Source organism: Gymnoscopelus microlampas (assembly GCF_963454915.1).
Source record: "Gymnoscopelus microlampas genome assembly, chromosome: 24".
Lineage (NCBI taxonomy): Eukaryota > Metazoa > Chordata > Actinopteri > Myctophiformes > Myctophidae > Gymnoscopelus > Gymnoscopelus microlampas.
This window is the reverse complement of record NC_139961.1, coordinates 7,928,970-7,948,171: the sequence shown is the minus strand read 5'-3', so window position 1 is coordinate 7,948,171 and position 19,202 is coordinate 7,928,970. Positions and strand designations below refer to the sequence as shown.

General features: G+C 39.1%; 1 protein-coding gene across 1 annotated transcript; it reads left to right on the top strand.

Moving 5' to 3' along the window:
- The first annotated feature begins 2,743 nt into the window (after nt 1–2,743).
- On the top strand, nt 2,744–7,953 carry LOC311040766 (uncharacterized protein). Its single transcript, XM_084051121.1, has 5 exons — nt 2,744–2,953; nt 4,681–4,842; nt 6,180–6,239; nt 7,136–7,178; nt 7,770–7,953. The coding sequence occupies exons 1-5, from the start codon at nt 2,855–2,857 to the stop codon at nt 7,817–7,819; spliced, it is 414 nt and encodes a 137-aa protein (XP_083907247.1). The 5' UTR covers nt 2,744–2,854; the 3' UTR covers nt 7,820–7,953.
- The last annotated feature ends 11,249 nt before the right edge of the window (nt 7,954–19,202 follow it).

Sequence of the window (19,202 nt, the reverse complement as noted above, 5' to 3'; positions counted from 1 at the left end):
TGCATAACAAAAGATGACTGGGCAAGTGGGCAGCAATTCACACTCTCAATAACACCTTCATCCGAATCAGTAATAGCCTGCACTACACAAACAAAATGAGTCACCAACTAAAAAAAAATGCTCCTCGGAGCACAGGTCTCCGCCAATCTTTCACGGCAATCGGAATTTGAGACATTTTGTTAAAGACGGGCCACTCTTACAAACTTTGGAAACCAATCTTAGCCAATCAGGATGGAATATGAAAAATCAGACAGATCCGTCTTGATCACATGACTGCAGAGATAATGTGTACCGATTGGAGTGATGTCCAGTAGTGTTTGGACAAATCTGTATGAGTAATAAAAAATGTGTTTAGCAAAAGTCAGCACTATAACAGGCCGATGTGAACAATTTGGTGCTCTGGCATCCAGGAGTGTGAGTGCAGAGTTTAATGCCATAGGGCCAATGGCACCAGAGATTAGCAGCAGCACATAGTCATTAAAATCATCCACATCTTTATAAGATGCAAGATTAAAGTGATACACCATACATACACACATACATAGCTAATTAATCCAATAATGTGATTGTTAAATGGGTATTTTGCATAATGAGCAGTTTCTGACAATACTTTTTTACCTTTACTCAAGTAACATTCTGAATGACATCACAAGACTTTTACTTTTAACAGAGTATTTCTACATTATGGTACTTCTTCCATCACACTGATAGTCTATTAGTGAATTCAAGTGAACTCTTCACTCTTCTAACGTGCTGCTACGCGGTGCAGTATCGTTTTAAGCTTCATTAATACCACATTGTACGAATGGTGTCGCTTGAAAAAAAAGAACTTGTGTAGATCATGCTAACAAGCAACAATGTTTTAAACCACTGAACTGCATCCGTATTATGGGGAAGGTTTTCGCAGAATAATAGCAAATCGACAAGGCTAATTTCAGCGAAAGCTTTCCCCACAATAGGCTCTATGCACAACAGCCATATTATCACTTCCTCCACAGGTGTTTGATTGATTGATTGATTGATGTACTTTATTTAGTAAGACATGAGAACATCAGTACATGGAAGTACAACAAATTCACAATACAAGGTCTACTAAACTGGGAGGCTCATTAAGCACTAAGCTTGTTTAAGATGAGATCCCCATGCACACAAATCATGATGAGTGAGCCAACATGCAGTCATGCACAACATCAGCACCCTGACTCTGTTTGACAAGAATAGAACAGATCCTTCATTAGTATCATTGGTAACACCTGTGAATGTATTTTTACTATGTCTGCTGTGCATAGAGCCTATAACAGAACATACACTAATAAAGCACTGAGGGACTCCAGTCACCCATATGGGGTTTACATGGTTGTTGTTACTGTCTGCGAACTGCGATGCTAGGCTAACACGTCAATAGTCCAGTGTATCACATAGTATTAGGTTAATTTCCTATCAGTGGATTGGAGCTTTAAACGACTGACTGCAGCCAGGTGACCTGCATAACAGAGGACGTTAGAAAGTTCCATCTGCACAACAAGTTGTGTTTTGCATCAGACTAGAGCTAACTGTTAAACTGCGTCCACACGGACACACTTAAGCAATATTACATGAGAGGGTGTGCTTTACCGTCATTATTGGCACGCCAGTGATGCGGTCAGGAACGAGGCGAAGCCGAGTTCCGCGAGCATCACTGAAGTGCCAATAATGTAGGTAAAGCACACCCTCGAGCAGTGTTGTGTTCTAGTTTTTTCTTGAAGGTATACTATGATTATTCCCTGCCTCCCACACGCACGGCATGCGCGCGTCTATAATTAATTAAATGTAAAAAATGTGCGCGCACGTGGCCCACAAAAATATTTAATGTGAAAATGTTCCGCGCGCTTCGCGCGCGGGTGTGCCCCACACGCAATATGCTTTGTACTGATTTTTCTTTTGTACTGATTTTTCTTACTGATGTCTGATCACCTGAGCTCAACCACTTCCAAGCTTAGATGCATTTTCAATGCAACAAACTCGGCCGGGCCCACTCAGGCCCAGTTTCACAGTAACACTGAGTAGCCTACACTGACAATATGCTTTGTACTGATTTTCTACTGTTTCTAATGTTAATCACCCTAATCAATAGTGCTTTAACAAAGGCATACATGTAACTCAACAACTTACATGAGCATTCACTCATCTGACTGCATCTGCCTGTCTGATGCAAAAGGGTGGGTCAAAAGGTGCAGCACCTACTTATAGACTAAGCAAAGGCCCCTTAGGTGTCCTACACTCTGCCTGACTGAAAATAACATGACATACATTGCATCACACAACACCACCTACTGGTGGGAAGGGGGAATTCTGCACACCCTGTAACTCAACCACTACGACTTCGGAGCTGCTTTTAGCCTTGGATGCATTTAAAAAATACATATATATTACCATAGAAGTGCAAGGATTGTTATAAATAAATGATGGTTAGGCAGGGCTTATCAGATATAATAGCAGTGTTAACAGCGAGCCTTCCTGTATCTATTACAGAATTAATAAATGTGAGCTCTCTTGCTGCCTTATGAAGCATATATCAATGGCCCTGCCTGTCTCTGCCACTGAATGCTTCCATTGGAAAGGGACATGATCATTCAAATAATCTGACCATTAAAATACTACATGATAAATTGAACTGAGCTTGACCTGAACTCAAATTGAGAAATTAAGAGAAAACCAAACGTTGTGCTACATTGCGTAGCTACTTGGTGACACGTATCTGTTGGACCACCCACTAACACGCGTCCCTTTCCATGGCTTTCAGAGATCCACGGCCACCGCCCTCTGCGACCTCACCACTGAGGTTCTCAGAACCATAAATGCCACCGAAAACGCTATGGTGGAGTACGGCCACTCTGAGCCTATTGTCAGGACCCACTTATCAGTGCCTGACGTTAAGCAAGCAGAGGAAACTTACAGAGAACTTGAGGAAAATGTAAGCTTCAGAGGATACACATGTAGAAGTCCCTCTTTAGAACCGAAAATGCTCGTCCAGTTTAAGCTCACTGTAGCCTACTACTACTGTATATGGCCAAAAGTACAATGAAATGTCAATTAAACTAATTGTATTGTACTTTTGAATGATTTGCGTTCGGCTGTGGAAAAAATAGTGCTTGTAACACACAAATTCATTTATATTCTATAAACTCTCTGCCCTATAATGCAGGATGCATGCATTGTATGAAAGGGGGGGACTTCTACAACATCTCTTTCTTTGTCTCCCCGCTTACCCACTTCTGTTGGGTCATACTATTCACCCAACACAACCCAAAAGCCAAAACTACATACACAGCACTACCCGAAACATGCAAGTGAAGATACAAAAAATAACCCAAAACTAGCCAAAACAACATAAAAACAAGCACCCAAAATTACACCAAACTTTACAGGCATGTTTTGGGTTTTATGGAGTAGTTTTGGGCTGTTTTGGGTGATTAGTTTGACCTCTTGTGTTTGGAGCTGCAACTAAGCCACGCCGTCCTGTCGTGTTTATAGCATGCAAGCAATGAGTGCTTGTTTGTGCTTGGCTACCATGTGTGGAATGTGTTATAAATAGGGCTGGGTATTTAATAAAAAGAATAGTTGACAGAGAAGATTGTTTGCACATCTTATGCCTGTATTTAGGCCAGGGTGCTGGACATCAAGGCAATCAAGGCGCAGATTAAAAACATCCGCACACTGCTTTTAAGCTCCAAAAACAAACTTTTATTACTGGCGCAACGTTTCAAATGCCTCCATCAGTTAAATGCCTGATGAAGACCTAAGAGGGTCGAAACATTGTGCCAGTAATAAAAGTAAGTTTTTGGAGCATAAAAACAGTGCACATTTGTTTTTAATCTTCTACTTATTTAAAAAAAAAAAGCCTACCAGTACAGTTCAGATTTCTGTCATAACATACTGTATATAAAGTAGCAAAATAGCGTCTTGCAACAATACGTTTTTAATTAGGTTATTTAACAACTTCTTGATTAATCTATCATATAGTGAAGTGTTAGGCCAGTTAATAAATTAAACCCCACGGTCAAACTAGCATCGAAATTCTAACATGCCTGAACTGGTACAAGTATGAAAACTCATCCCAAAATACCCAGCCCTACACAGCCAAACCTTCCGTGTCCATTTGAAACTCTGAGAAGCGTGCACATGTAAGTAAATGGACCCTTATGAGCAGTGGTGGAAAGTAATTAAGTATATTTACTCAATTACTGTACTTAAGTACAATTTTTAGGTATTTTGACTTTACTGGAGTATTTCCAATTTGCAATACTTTTACTCCTACTCCACTACATCTCCGAGGCAAATATTGTACTTTTATTCCACTACAATTACTTGAAAACTTTAGTTACCAATTACTATGTAGATTTTGATTATCATTACAAAGCATACATTACCCACTTCAACCTATACATTTCACCCAATAGCCGATCTACAAGCTCACAATGCGTCGCGAAGCGACGCATTGTGAGCTTGTAGATCTGCTATTTTCAAAACACTTTTATACATTTAAAACTTGTGTGTGTACATTTGCACGCTTCTCAGAGTTCAATAAACACAAAGGCTTTTGACAGTGTAGTGATGAATGAAGGTGCAGCAGCAGCTTGGAGGTCAGAAAGGTACCGACCAGTGTGTGATCTCCACATCCCATGTCGAAACCGCCCGCAGGTCTACATCACAGCGGGAAAGTCTTTCTACCTGGAGTCCAAGCTCAGGCTGCTGGAGCAGAACACCAAGAACCGCCTGGGAGGAACCACAGACTCCGACCTGTCCGAGCTGGAGGACGTGCTGACTCTGACCGCCGCCCGGGTCCAAAGCACAGAGAGCGAGGTGGGTGGATAACAACCCATAGACATGATATACTGTAAGACCAACCCATAGATAGGAATGATATACTGTATGACCACTGCCAGGGTTCAAAGCACAGAGAGCGAGGTGGGTGGATAACAACTGGATGTGATATGCCAGGGGTGGACAACTTTGATGATGGAGAGGGCCACTATATTTCCACACTCACTCCAGAGGGCCACATTGCATATACTGTCTCTCCGTATTTTAACTTTTTTCGCCATTCTATGTCACACAAAAGTAGCAAAAATAGCCGATCTACAAGCTCAAAACGCGTCGCAGTGCAACGCGTTGTGCGATGCGTTTTGAGCTTGTAGATCTGCTATTTTGCCATTTTTCTATTGGAATCCAGATATTTGTTTGCTATTTTTGTATTGGTATACTGAAAGGTTACATTTTTATTTAATTTCAATTGCATTTAGTTATCCTTATGTTAACTTTAAGAACTTAAATACAAATACATTGGACATAAAAAAGACAATATAATTTTAATATTAGTCATTAAGCTACTAATATTGACTGAAGTAATTGAAGCGGGTCATGTTTGCATGTTTGGAATTGTAACAGCTGAAATCAATAATATATCAGTATTCCGATATTAACCTGCGGGCCGCATTAAGTGAAGGTGGGGGCCGCATGTGGCCCCCGGGCCGCCAGTTGCCCATGTATGTGATATATACTGTATGACCGTCCTGATGCCACTTCTTCATCCCCTGGGTCAGGGAAGTAATTTCTCTATGGAGAATAACATTGAATCATCTCATAAGAGATATTGTGGTCCAATAATAAACAAACTGTGCCGGCTCTATTGTCAGGGAGGTGGCTCTGTATCGTTTACGATATTCAGTCGCTCATATTTGATACAGTCTGTTTCTGGCGAAAATGAAATTAATTCGGCAGCGGTAACGTTAGCGTTTTCTCGCCGTCAGTCGATGCTTCATATCCATATGAGTCAAACCACCGTGCTCATTTTGTTTATTTATTATATAGACCACTTCGGGGGAGGTTTGGGTTTTGTTGCCATGATGTAAAAACAAAGGTGGGCAAGATCCAAAAAAAATATCTCTATCTTGACTAGAAATTGATAATTTAAAATATGCTCAGATTATTTTTGATTTCTTGCCCACCTTTGAAGCAAAAAATAGCCGATTTACAAGCTCACGGCGCGTCGCATCGCAGTGTTGTGAGCTTGTAGAGCGGCTATTTTTGCAAATTTTGTTTGACACCGTTGTATTACACAGTAGAGTAGGGCATTAATTAAATAATTTTTCTTTAAGAAAGTTTTGCTCCCATAACGTACTATCATTCTCTCATTGCAGGTGTCTGATATAGAAAACAAGATTGCGGCCCTAAGTGCCATGGACAAGTCCAAGAAAAAGGCAAGTTGGATCCTTTATATCATTGGTTCTCAAAGTGGGGTCTTGGGGGGGGGGGGGTCCCCAGCAAAATTAGTTAATATAGCGTCACAATCATTTTAACCACTTTAACCATATTTTAGACTTTGGCTATTCAAAAATAGCAGATCTACAAGCTCATAGCGTGGCACCGAGTGCCGCGCAATGAGCTTGTAGATCTACTATTTTTGAAAGATCCCGCGCACAAAATATCTTTTGAGACAGGGGGTCTCAAAAGGGGGTCCATGACGAAAAATGTTAGTCGATTCCCTTTTTTCACTGACGAAAACTAAATAAAAACTAAGCTATGATGACTAAAACTGATGAAAAATGTTAACCCTAACCCTAATAAAAACTAGAGTAAAATGTTAGTGAGGGACGAGTGGAGAAGAGATCGAGTAGAACTAAAAGTAATTTTATGCTTGGTTGTGCTCGGGTGTTGCGCTCTGAAAATAAGTTCACACAAGTGAACTTATTAAGTTCACAAGTTCACAACAAGTTAAGTTCACAACAAGTTCACAACGCGTCGCGCTGCGACGCGTTGTGAGCTTGTAGATCGGCTATTTTCAGCATGCTACCAAGTGTAAAATCAGCCATTACGACGCCATCAAGGCACCGCCAAAATACATCGATAAATCTTACTGTAGATTTAGTCGACTATAATCTTATGATTAGTCAACTAAAACTAGAGTAACAGTAAAACATTTCAGGTGACTAAAATATGACTAAAACTAAATGGAATTTGATTCAAAAGACTTATGACAAACTCAACACTGGTGTGGAGTGTGGTGATATAACACCAATTACTGCTCATTCCTAGTTTTTGTTTTACATGCGATCTTGTAATTCATTAATGATCTGTCCTATTTATGATCCAACAGATGTCTGGTTCTCAGCAAAGGAAAAGATATACTCCTGACGCAAGTAAGGCTTGAAACGCTCTGCTACGGCAGTGAGGTCATTCTCTCATCCAAACCACAGGGTTCATGAACTTAACAGTGGAATATGAAGTCAATAACATGATGTCTGTATGAGAGCATTTCACAGTTATTGGGGAAAAAATCAAGCAAAAACACAAAACTTTCTTTGATCTTATGACTCGTGGACCCTTGCTATTCATGAACATTCAGTCCAAATAGCTGAACATTCTGTGAAAATAGCACGTGTACAAGCTCACAGTGTGCCATGTTACGACGCCTTGTGAGCTTATAGACCGGCTATTTTCACAATTTCACGTACAATGAAATATATAGGGGTCCTGGGTATATTTCACTTTCAAGTAAAATAAACATTAATTGTATTAAAACATGTATGAAATAATGCATTAGAATGTCCTTCTTATGCATGAGGGTCCGTGATTTTTCCAGTACTTTTTTCATATTTTTTAATATATTTTTTTAATGTTTATTTAATTTGAAAGTGAAATACAGTATCTCTTTAAGTGATTAAAATCAAATCAAGTAAATTTCCCTGCATTTTCTCTGCAAATGACCTGCTGCTTTATTCAACTCACAGAAAACAGCCACGACTCAGGATCTCAATTGAAATCTAACAACCTCATCTAACAAATCTCATCTCCCTCCCGGACCACTGCACCAACACTTGGATTCGTCTCAACGTGGTCTCTGCTCCTCAGAACACCTCAGCCATGCATTTGGTCCTTTTACATTTTCAGAATCAGCATGCTTGATGTGTGCAGAAACATCCTTACTTCCTTCACAGGTGTTACCAATGATACAAATGAAGGCTCCGTTCCATTTAGTGTAGTGTAGGTCCTTGTTTTAATTTCAAGGACCCCCATAACTCTGAGAGTGTCCCACGGGTCCATTTGGTTCCATTTGTGCACACACCAGACACAACCGTAAGGGTCCATTTGGAACCCCCTCAAGGAACCATGAGGGTCCCTGGACCACACTTTGAGACCCACTGGTGTAGCAGAGTATTTCCAGTGAGCCAACATGCACAACCAGAATGGAACAGAGCCTTCAATAATTGCTAACACCTGTGAAGGAAGTAAGGAAGAGGCCCAATTATTTTACAATATGGCTGCTGTGCATATAGAGCCTATTCAGACCACTGCAATTTATCTCTGCAACATATTGCAATGGTTTCAATGCATCGTTATTCGCGAATCATTGGTGTGTAGTGGCACAGGGACAATGGCACTGCAATGCAAGATGACAGGTTACGGTTCTGAAAGTGGGGTCCGGGGACCCCCAGGGGTCCTTGATGGGGTTCCAGTTTAATTTCACCATTATTTCATAGGCTAGAAGTTAACCCGATGAGACAAAGGTATGACAGTGACAATTCAGATCATAGGTTTCACTCTCCCCACCTATACAGTATATAGACACTTGTAGAATGATGTACTAAATCTAATCTAACAGAAAATATTGTATTGTACTCTTGTGGGGGTCCCTGACACAACAACTTTCAACATGGGGTCTGTGGTCTAATACAGGGGTTGACACTAACGGCTGCCCGACTAACTGTGGCAACTGGCAAGTAGATAAATAAAACGTGTGGCCAAGTGGAGTTTGCTTTCAGGTTGCCTGACCGGCAGGCAGTGGTGGAAAGTAACGAATTACATTTACTCAAGTACTGTACTTAAGTACAATTTTTAGGTACTTTTACTTTACTGGAGTATTTCCAATTTTCAGTACCTTTACTTCACTACATCTTAGAGGCAAATATTGTACTTTTACTCCACTACAATTATTTGAAAACTTGTAACTAATTACTTTGCAGATATCAATTATTACATTATAAAACATACGTTAACCACTTTAGCCCTATTTTATACCTTGGTTATTTAAAAATAGCCGATCTACAAGCTCACAACACGTCGCATCGCGACACGTTGTGAGCTTGTAGATCTGCTATTTTCAAACATTTTAGTACTTTTACTTTTGGTACTTTAAGTACATTTTGGTACCAATACTTTCGTATTTTACTCAAGTTAATTTTGAATTAACATTGCAGTATTGATACTTTTAAGAAATGTGAGTACTGTTTCCACCACTGCCAGCAAGTGCGTTTGAATGAGGAAGCAACAGTCTTCATTAAATATTATTGGTTATTCATGAAAGAACAAATAATGCTACCATTTTACAAATAGCAGTTGCGGTCATTCAGACTTTCATAGTGACTGTCGCCACTCTGCAGTTATAGATTGGATTTAGCATTCATTTGATTTACTTTTCTAGCAAGTGGACATGACCTTTGAGCAAGTAGAACTTGACCTGTGCTTGCCCCGATGGGCAAGTGCCTCTGAGACCTTTAGTGTCAACCCCTGTAACAGCTCCTGACATGCAAATGTTTGAGAACCACTATGCATTAATAGATCACACAGTAAAATCCTCAGAGTCAATTTAACTCTGAGTGTAAAGACTTAGCCAGGGTCTATTTCTGTTCTCTCAGAGGTAAAGTAAATTTAACACTCTGGATTTTATCGTACACGCATCACCCTACAAATATTACTTTTTGTATTACTTCTTTAATCATAATGAGGATTAAATTAAAACCTAGCAGTCTCCAAAATGGCGTCCAGAACTCCGGATTCAAATGGCTTTCTTTGTCGTCTACTTGCTTGCTGGGTGTCTAGAACTCGTTGCAAGACACCCTCCATTCCTCAGGACTTTATTTCATGAGAGCTCGCCGTCTTAAACAAATCACTCTTTGTCTTAAAATACACCCAAAGGTTGAAGTGTTCATCTAATGAGCCAAAGACTAGTTTAACATTTAGAAGATATCAATGAACCATTTGTGTTTGATGTATCTGATGTAAAGCTAGCACCAGTGGTGGAAAGTAACTAAGTACATGTACTCAAGTACTGTACTTAAGAACAGTTTTAAGGTAATTTTACTTGACTGGAGTATTTCCAATTTTCTGTACTTTTACTTCTACTCCACTACATCTCAGAGGCAAATATTGTACTTTTACTCCACTACATATTATATGAAAACTTTAGTTACTTTAGAATTTGTATATTATTATTACAAAACATACATTAAACACTTCAGCCCTATATACATTTTGGCCATTTGAAAATAGCCGATCCACAAGCTCACAATGCGTTTGTGAGCTTGTAGATCTGATATTTTCTTTTCTTTTTTTTTCAACTAAAACAAATATTAAAACAAAGCCAGAACACAATAATTATTTATATTAGAGCTAGGTTTAGGGATAACTTCACTAACACAAATGTCTCAGGAATTAGTCATTTTCAGAAATGTAGTACAATGCCACATAGATTACATTTTATACATTTGAAAACTTACTACTTTTGGTACTTTAAGTGCATTTTGATGTCAATACTGTTGTACCTTTATTCAAGTACATTTTGAATTCCGGACTTTTACTTAAACAGACTATTTCCAATTTGCTATATAGTATTGATACTAATACTAGTACTAAAAACTCATTTTAATTTTTCCACCACTGGCTAGCACCAACATCTAATATTGAAACAATTGGACTTTGTTTATTATTTTAACATTGGTTAGAACCTGATACATTGTATAAAAGTAATTAAAATCAAATAAAAATGTGTAATTATGTGTGGAAATAATATATGTAATAGTTCTATTCTAATGAATAATGAGACATTTAGTTTTTTCTGAATCATACTGTATAGTTCATGGACAATGTTGCAAAGAAAATACTGTACTTGATAAGATGATTGACAGGTGATGTATTAAGTGATTGTACTGTAGTAGCCTACTGTAGTAGCCTATTGCTTCCTGTATCATGCTACTAAATGAGCAATAAACATTTATCAATGCTCGGGAGGTTATGCAATTATTTGTTGCGGTATTTAGGATGGACTCCTACATAAAACAACCCTATGCAGTGTTGGGGTTGATGCATTACATAACAATATTACTTTAATGAGTAACAAAGTAAAATAACATAACTTTCACTAATTCAACTTTTAATTGTTTTGTCCCACAAGTATCCACTGTACATCGGCCAACACACACACACACACACACACACACACACACACACACACACACACGCACGCACGCACGCACGCACGCACCAAAGACTTCTGTGAGTATTATACTCCATGTACAGCTGCTTTGACAGGTATAACAGATATACATTATAGTACTTGATTAAAATCGACAGCTAGAATTTAAAAATAAATCACACCCAGTGTGAAGTGAGTGGTGCCTTTGATGAGTTCATTATGCGCATGTGTTGCACTCCTGTTTGTGTTAATGTAACTGGTTGCATCTTTGTGTTGCAATCAGCTGCAGCTGTTGAGGCCAGACACAAACATGTTGAGGCCGTCCGCAAACATACGGACGGACGGACGGACGGATGGACGAACAGACCCACACACACGGTCAAGTGTAGGAGTGGCTGGCACCACTCAAAAACATCAGTACTCTGTTTTCTTATGGCTGGTGATGAAAAACCCTGGCATATATTACCATCTGTGGTACCAAGCTGCACTGTTGGTGCTGTATGAAATGCTGCCCTCTAGCGGAAACTTCATACCATGCATGTGAGCAGTTACAGGAGTAGGTGATTGATAAACCATAACAGACAGACAACTCAAAACCTTCCAACAGCAGCCACAACACACTCAAGACAAATGGTGACAAATATTAAATTAGTTTCACATCAACCCTCGTTCCCATAGACAAAAACAGAGTCACTGGACATGACTCAGTCTTTGGGCCACAATACATCAGCAATAGATGAATTAAATGCGCATCCTGTAGACAGACAGCAGCACAGAGACAAACAGGGTTCCTACCTTTATTCAACTTCTTCTTGACTGGACTGCAGCAAAGTCTTCGATCAATTCAAGTCGGTGAAATGAATCCACTTTCCATTAGAAGTCCCTCTCAATGGACATGAAGGTGAGAGGATTAAGCTGCTCTTGAACCATTGTGGATCTCACTCTGTTTCTTTATGAGGGCTGACTTCAAGAAAGAGCGCTCGCTCTCCACCTGTATATGAGACACATAACGTAAGGAAAATGGTCATCATTAAAAGGAATACCGGAAAGGTGGGCACCAGGAAGAGTGGGCACTTTGAGGGGAGAGGAGTGGGCACCCGGAAGAGTGGGCACCAGGAAGACTGGGAAAACTGGGCACTAGGAAGAGTGGGCACTTTTCTATCTATAATTTTATGGTGTGCTGTTTAGTTATGTTTTCTCTATCCTAACATTGATCATTTGACATTTTGTTAGTATCCTTAACATTTTGACGTATGTGACCATTTCTCATTTTAGTCTTGTTTTTTAACAGTACTATTTTGGCAAATAAACTCTTATAGTGTGCTGAAACAATGTTGAACACCAGGTCTTAAACAACAGCACTCCAGCAACTGCCAAAGTTAAATTAAGTAAAAAAAAGAAAACATCTTTATCACATGCAAAACACTTTCTGTGGACACGAATCCTAATCCTAAGCCCACATTTCCCTAGTGCCCACTCTTCCAAGGTGCCCAGAATGTTTTGGTTCCCACCTTTCCTGTTACCACTAGTCTGAAGTTATTGCCTCATGATACCACTAGAGGGCAATATAACATTGAATCACTTTACAGGCAATCAAAGCACAACAACAGAGCATTCGCTTCAAATTACTTGAGTATTTCCAATTTGCAATACTTTATACTTCTACTCCGCTACATCTCAGAGGCAAATATTGCACTTTACTCCACTACAATTATTTGAAAACTTAATTTACGTTTTTAGGTTTAGATTTATATTACTAAACATATCAGTAACCACTTAACTCTATATACATTGTCTATCTGAAAATAGCCGATCTGCAAGCAAGCTCACGTCTCGATGCGACGCGTTGTGAGCTTGTAGATCTACTATTTTCAAAAGATTTATATACATTTTATTTTATTTTTTTAACTTGTGAAATGGGACATTCTGCATAATGAGTACTTTCTACTTTTGGTACTTTGGTATATTTTGATGGCAATACTTTGGTACTTTTACTCAAGTAAATGTTGAATTCCAGCCATTTCCTTGGTGTAACAGAGTACTTCTACATCGCAGTATTGATACTTTTACTTAAGTAAAAAATGTGAGTACTTTTTCCACCACTGGCCTTCAGTAATCAGTATTATTTATGTCACTTTCTGGTCACAGACTGTCACACACTTTGAAAACACAGCACAATGGAACAGGAGACGGATTGTGCTGGGGAGGGAGCTATGATGATGGTGCTTCTGTTTGTTTTGTTTTTTTGTTTTTTTTCAGGATACATACCCTACAGCCAGCCGGCAAACTGTTAATAAAGTGTTCAATCAATCAATCACATATAGCACTGAGAAACACTCTGCCTTGTAGCACGATTGATGAATAACAGTGTCATCAAAGACCTCACTCATTAGGATTTCTCTTGCATGCTGTAGTCTAAATACTGGGGTATTGTCCAAACAAACAGTACTACAATATACTATGTTGAATTAACCCTATTTGTAATGAGGTTTATCTGTCTCTAGAGCAAATCTTAGAACTTCACATATAGGTCTAAGACTTAAATGCAGTATGGTTTTGCAGTAAGTCGCTTTGGATAAAAGTGTCTGCTAAATGACTGTAATCTAAAGTTTTAATAAGGGAATTGTTATTCAATCAATCCAATCAAATTCAAAAAGCAGATTTTTTATTTCACCAAATTGCAGGACAAAGTTAATCGTACAAAGAAAACAATTTAGTGCAAGACAGGTAAACATGCCAAACCAGATGCAATCTAAATAACATACAGTACTTGTCATTTGTGAACAAACAGTTTAGATAGATAAACATACATGCATACAAAACACATTGGACCAAATATTGTGATGGACATAGATTTTCTTTTAAATTTCTCTTTTAACTAAACATTGCAAAATTAGCCGATGTGCATGCAGAAGAAGTCTCCATATATTATGACTACACAATGCATCTGTATCTAAGAATACACAATGATAGTAAGGCTATGATCCTGGCCAAAGGAAAAAAAGTCAGTGAGTGACCAGTAATTATAAAGTATCACGATACTTGACCATATGACTAATGTGTCCTGATTACATTAGGAGTGCTTATACTTATTTAGTCCTTATAGAATGCTGTATAATGTGACATGCTTATTGTTATAAAGCATTATGAGTATTTATTAGTTCTTATGACTATAATTATACAGGATTATAAAGAAGATCATATGGCATTATAAGTATGCTAATAATGATTAGATTAGATTAGATGTCTTCATTATCCACAAGGGAAAATTGTTTTGCTCAGATCAATGCATACATTCAAGACAAGACAATACATAAATATACACCACAATTAAAACACATAGCAAAGTACTTCAATTCTATAAAATTCTAAATTTAAAAGAAAGCAATGTCCTCTCCACACTTGTGGAGCACGCAGAATGTGTTTGTGTATGATTTCACGTGTGCGTGCATGTATGCAAGTCCATGGAATGATTAGCACAGAGTCCATCCACGTGCCCTGTGTGTGTGCGTGGGGGGGGCTAGCAAGCTAGTCCAGTTCGACCAGGTGAGGTGGATCAGGTGTTAGGGGGTTTGTGTTTATTAAGGAGCCCAATGGCAGAGGGGATGAAACTGGCACTGCCCTTTGCCTTCCTGAATAGAGGCACCATATCTCCTACTTGAGGGCAGGACCTGAAAGGAGGTGCTGAGGTTATGAGTTGCTTCTCCTGCGATCTTCCCTTCTCTCGTGCTGCGAGGAGTTGTGAGCTTGTAGATCTGCTATTTTTGGCAAAGAGGGGAAAAAAGAGCAGACCAAGTACATGTATTGGCGGTTTAAGTGGTTAAATGTCTGAAAATACACATTAACATGAATCAAACATCTATGAAAAGCTTTCATCTGCAACACAACTGTATGTAATATATAGTGGGGGTCCCTGCTTCATAGCTCTCTCAGTTAGGGGGTCCCTGCTTCATCTCTCTCTCAGTTAAGGGGGTCCTTGGCATGAAAAGGTTGAAGACCCCTGCCCTAACCCCTGAACATAGCTCACTTTCAATGCTGACATTCACCAGTAAAGCCCGTACATCTATGTACAAAACACATGTATATATACATATATAAGAAGCTTACCCGGTCGCCCTAAATGTTAATAAGCCGTCCGGAGTCTCTGTGCAATGCATTAGACCGTAAGTATCAATAAAGAAGTGTTTTAATCCCGTCTGTGGACGATTCTGTTGGAAGTTCCCAATGGCGGCAGCGACGGGGCGCATCAGGTCAAAGTCGGAATTACACTCAATGTAAAAGGGAATAAATGAGGGGGGGGGGTGGCGTTCGGCCACAGACGTGATTAAAACACTTCTTTATTGAAAAATATGGACTAATACATTGCACAAAGACTCCGGACTGCTAGTTAACATTTGGGGCAACCGGGTAAGCACCGTATATGTTGCATTTGTACAGGAGAAGTACGGGATTTACTGGTGCATCGTAGTGCGGCGCGTTGTTTTGGCTTTAGCTGGCTAGCTTAGCAATGTCCGACCAAAACAAGCAGCCTAAACTTATAGTCTTTTACTTGTCCAGATCAAACAACTTGCTACATACTAACATGTGAACAATGACGCCATGGCCTATCATTTTGTGGTGTATATTTAACGATTTATATCTTATAAATGCATACTTAGTAAGGACTTACCCTGAGAACAGTAACAGCGATGCAGAAGTGGTATCCGGTCTCGGATACGGAAACTGTCTACATCACGATCCGGTTGTAGTAGGCGTGGTCTAGTGTGCGCCAGGGGAATTAACGGTTAAGAGTTAGATAATATATATTTTAATTAAAAGTACGTTTAATATGTATGGCAAATAGGCTATTTCAAGAAGGTGCTGGCCTGGCCATCAACAGAAAACCCCTGCATTATAAACATTTTAAATGATCTAAGCACAATTATTTATTGATCATTATTATTATTATTATTATTATTTTATTCGGGATATATTAACAGCATCAACAACATTCAAAAAGGTGCTTGCCTGGCCGTGAACAGAATACCCCTAGAACCAACTAGAATACCAACTAGATGGTACTGCACCATTGTGGGTATTCCCAGAGTCAAGAGTGACTCAGCAGAACAGCATTAGAACCTTGTAAATGCGCAGAGCGAGGGGTCTTCCAGAGCGTTAGAGGGAACTCTCTAACGCTCTGAACCAGAGCTACAACAAGAAGAGACAGACGGTCGTCCAACTCTGAGAAGGGGCAGCATTATTAGCACTATGCTAGCGTAGAGCCTGCAGACATAATGTAGTGCAACACTTACTCTGGTGTAGGTTTAGGAAAGGACTTGGTCTTGGTCTGAGCAGCTTTTTCAGCTCTGCGATTATGATACATGGCCAAAGCTGCTCCTGCAAATTGTTTTGTGGGACACAAAACCTGCATGGTTGTTTTGCCTGGCTGCTGCATGGTTGTAGATAGTCAGCCTTGGCGGGTAAAATGCTACAATGAAATGTTGGCAAACTCCCCCTATAAGACCTCATGCACCATCATTAGCTTAAGGTAAGTCAGCTGGTGAGTGTGGGAGGGTTTAAGGGCTCCAAAAGGGTACAAAAGCAATGGAACAGCCCTTTGTGACGTCCCACGTTACCTTGACGACAGACTGACTGGCCGTGCTTCAGTAATAATAGTAAGAAGAAGAAAAATGAGGAATTCATAATTAATTTGATCATTATTCTAGCTAAATTTCATATACATAAATCCAAATTTAGCCATTCCAAACCCTCATTCTTTGTATTTGAGATTGAAGCCAGGCAGTACATTAAAACAATTTATGACTCAAAAAATAAGAAAGCTGCAATAACTGTCTTTTTGTGTTCACTCTTTAATGTTTTCTGTTAGTAAATCCCCCTGGCTCTGATGATGTTATATAGATGTATTGATAACTTCTTTGTTTGTGTATGTTTGTCCCTGCTAAAAAAAACAGCAAAAACCAGCTTATGATGGTTGCTGGTTTTAGCTGGTATTAGCTGGTCTTATGCTGGTTTAGATGGTATACCAGGCTGGGCATGCTGGTGAAGCTGGTTTACCAGCAGTAGACCAGCATGAGCTTACTGGTGAAGCTGGCCTACCAGCAAGTTCCCATCAATAAAGTTGGTCCTTCATGGGCTTGCTGGGAATACAAGTCATTTCGCCCTTTCCGCACTTCGCCCAAAAAGTCGGACATTTCGCCCGGACACTTCGCCCCAAAAATGCGGACATTTCGCCCGGACATTTCGCCCATTTTTGCGGACATTTCGCCCGAAATACGTCATCCAGGCAAACCTATCCATATATCCACTACATTTTTTAGTTCTTGTTTCAACTCAAAACAGAACAAGCTGAGTCTGATCAGCAGCTGAATCAGCATGACACCCCATGGCCTTATCTGAAGTCCATGTCCATTTTTGTACATGTCTGTTTACTTTTGTACTTTGCTTTGTGTTGTATGCATTCTAACCAGTAATGGGTGGAGGGGGGTGGTGGGGGGACCAAAACAATATAGGATGAAAGGATGTCCTTTTCAGGGAAAAAAAATAAGAATGATGTGATATGATGATATGATGTTCTTCCCCTGTATAACATGCTGAAAATGCTAAATGAACACAAGGGTTAAAAAAAAGTATTGGGTCCAGCACTGCTGACATCATCATTAACATGTCAGTATCATGGTCAGTATCATCAGCATCATTTTACAGACTGTAAAAAGAAGGACAAAAAAAGGAGAATTAGTTTGTTTTGAAGTAACTACAGTACTAACCAGAAGTGTCACTACATTCTCTCTCATTCATTGATCTCTACTAAAGAGTTAAATCAAAACTCTGGATTTTATCTGCAAATAAAAAACAAAAATGCCAATGGTGTCAGCATCAAAAGACAGGATATAGCTAAACTGTCCATGCATCATTATGTTTTTTATTCATTTCTATTCTGATAATTTAGTTGCCCTATTTGCAAATAGATGAAGCCTTTAGGAATACAATTCCTAATTTGTTTTCAAGTGTAATCATTCAGAAAGAATGATTCAAGCCAAATCTAACAATTACAACAATTTAGGCTGGGGATAGATTATATTATCGACTCAGTGGCCTGTTTTTCAGTGCATTGTTTGATTGATTTACGTGTCATGCTTGATTCCTCAGACGAAGATCCAGCAGAATCTAAATGTTTAGTTCTGAAATGAATTTAGCTTGTTTGGCCTTTTTTATTTTTGTATTGTCTTGATTAGGATTAAATGGACAGTGATAGTGAAGTAATGTATATAATGAACAGAGCATATGGATTAAGCATGTATTCTGTCAGTTCTGGACTGGGTTGTAGACATGTTTTAGGCCTATTTGTAAAACAAGCCAACGGTGTCTGTTGCTCATGACATAGGAACAGTGGAGATGAATTCTGACATGCAGCAGCGGTGAACAGGTTTGCCAGGAGTCATATATATACACACACACACACACACACGCTAAGACAGGAGAAAAGGAACATTTACATTTGCAATACTTTTTGGACATTAAAGTACAAAGATTCAGGTGGTGATCAGTTAAGGCGTTTGTACCTTTTCCTATGCAAACTGCAATCAATCAAACAGTAGAACAAGTTGTAAACGGAGCTATGAAAATAGTCAAACAGTAGAACAAGTTGTGAAAGTTGAGAAATTCCCCTCTTAAATAAAGCCATTTATAATGAATGGTAACTATAATAATTGCAAAAGTAGGATGTATGTATGTATGTATGTATTCCCCTCTTAAATAAAGCAATTTATAATGAATGGTAACTATAATAATTGCAAAAGTAGGATGTATGTATGTATGTATGTATCTAAATAAAGCCATTTATAATGAATCTCGCACAACTGATTGATTATATAAGTGCAGTGCAGCGGTAACTCCGGTAATTTCAATATAATGAATCTCGCACAACTGATGGATTATATATTTATAATGAATGTCGCACAATATAATTGCAGGG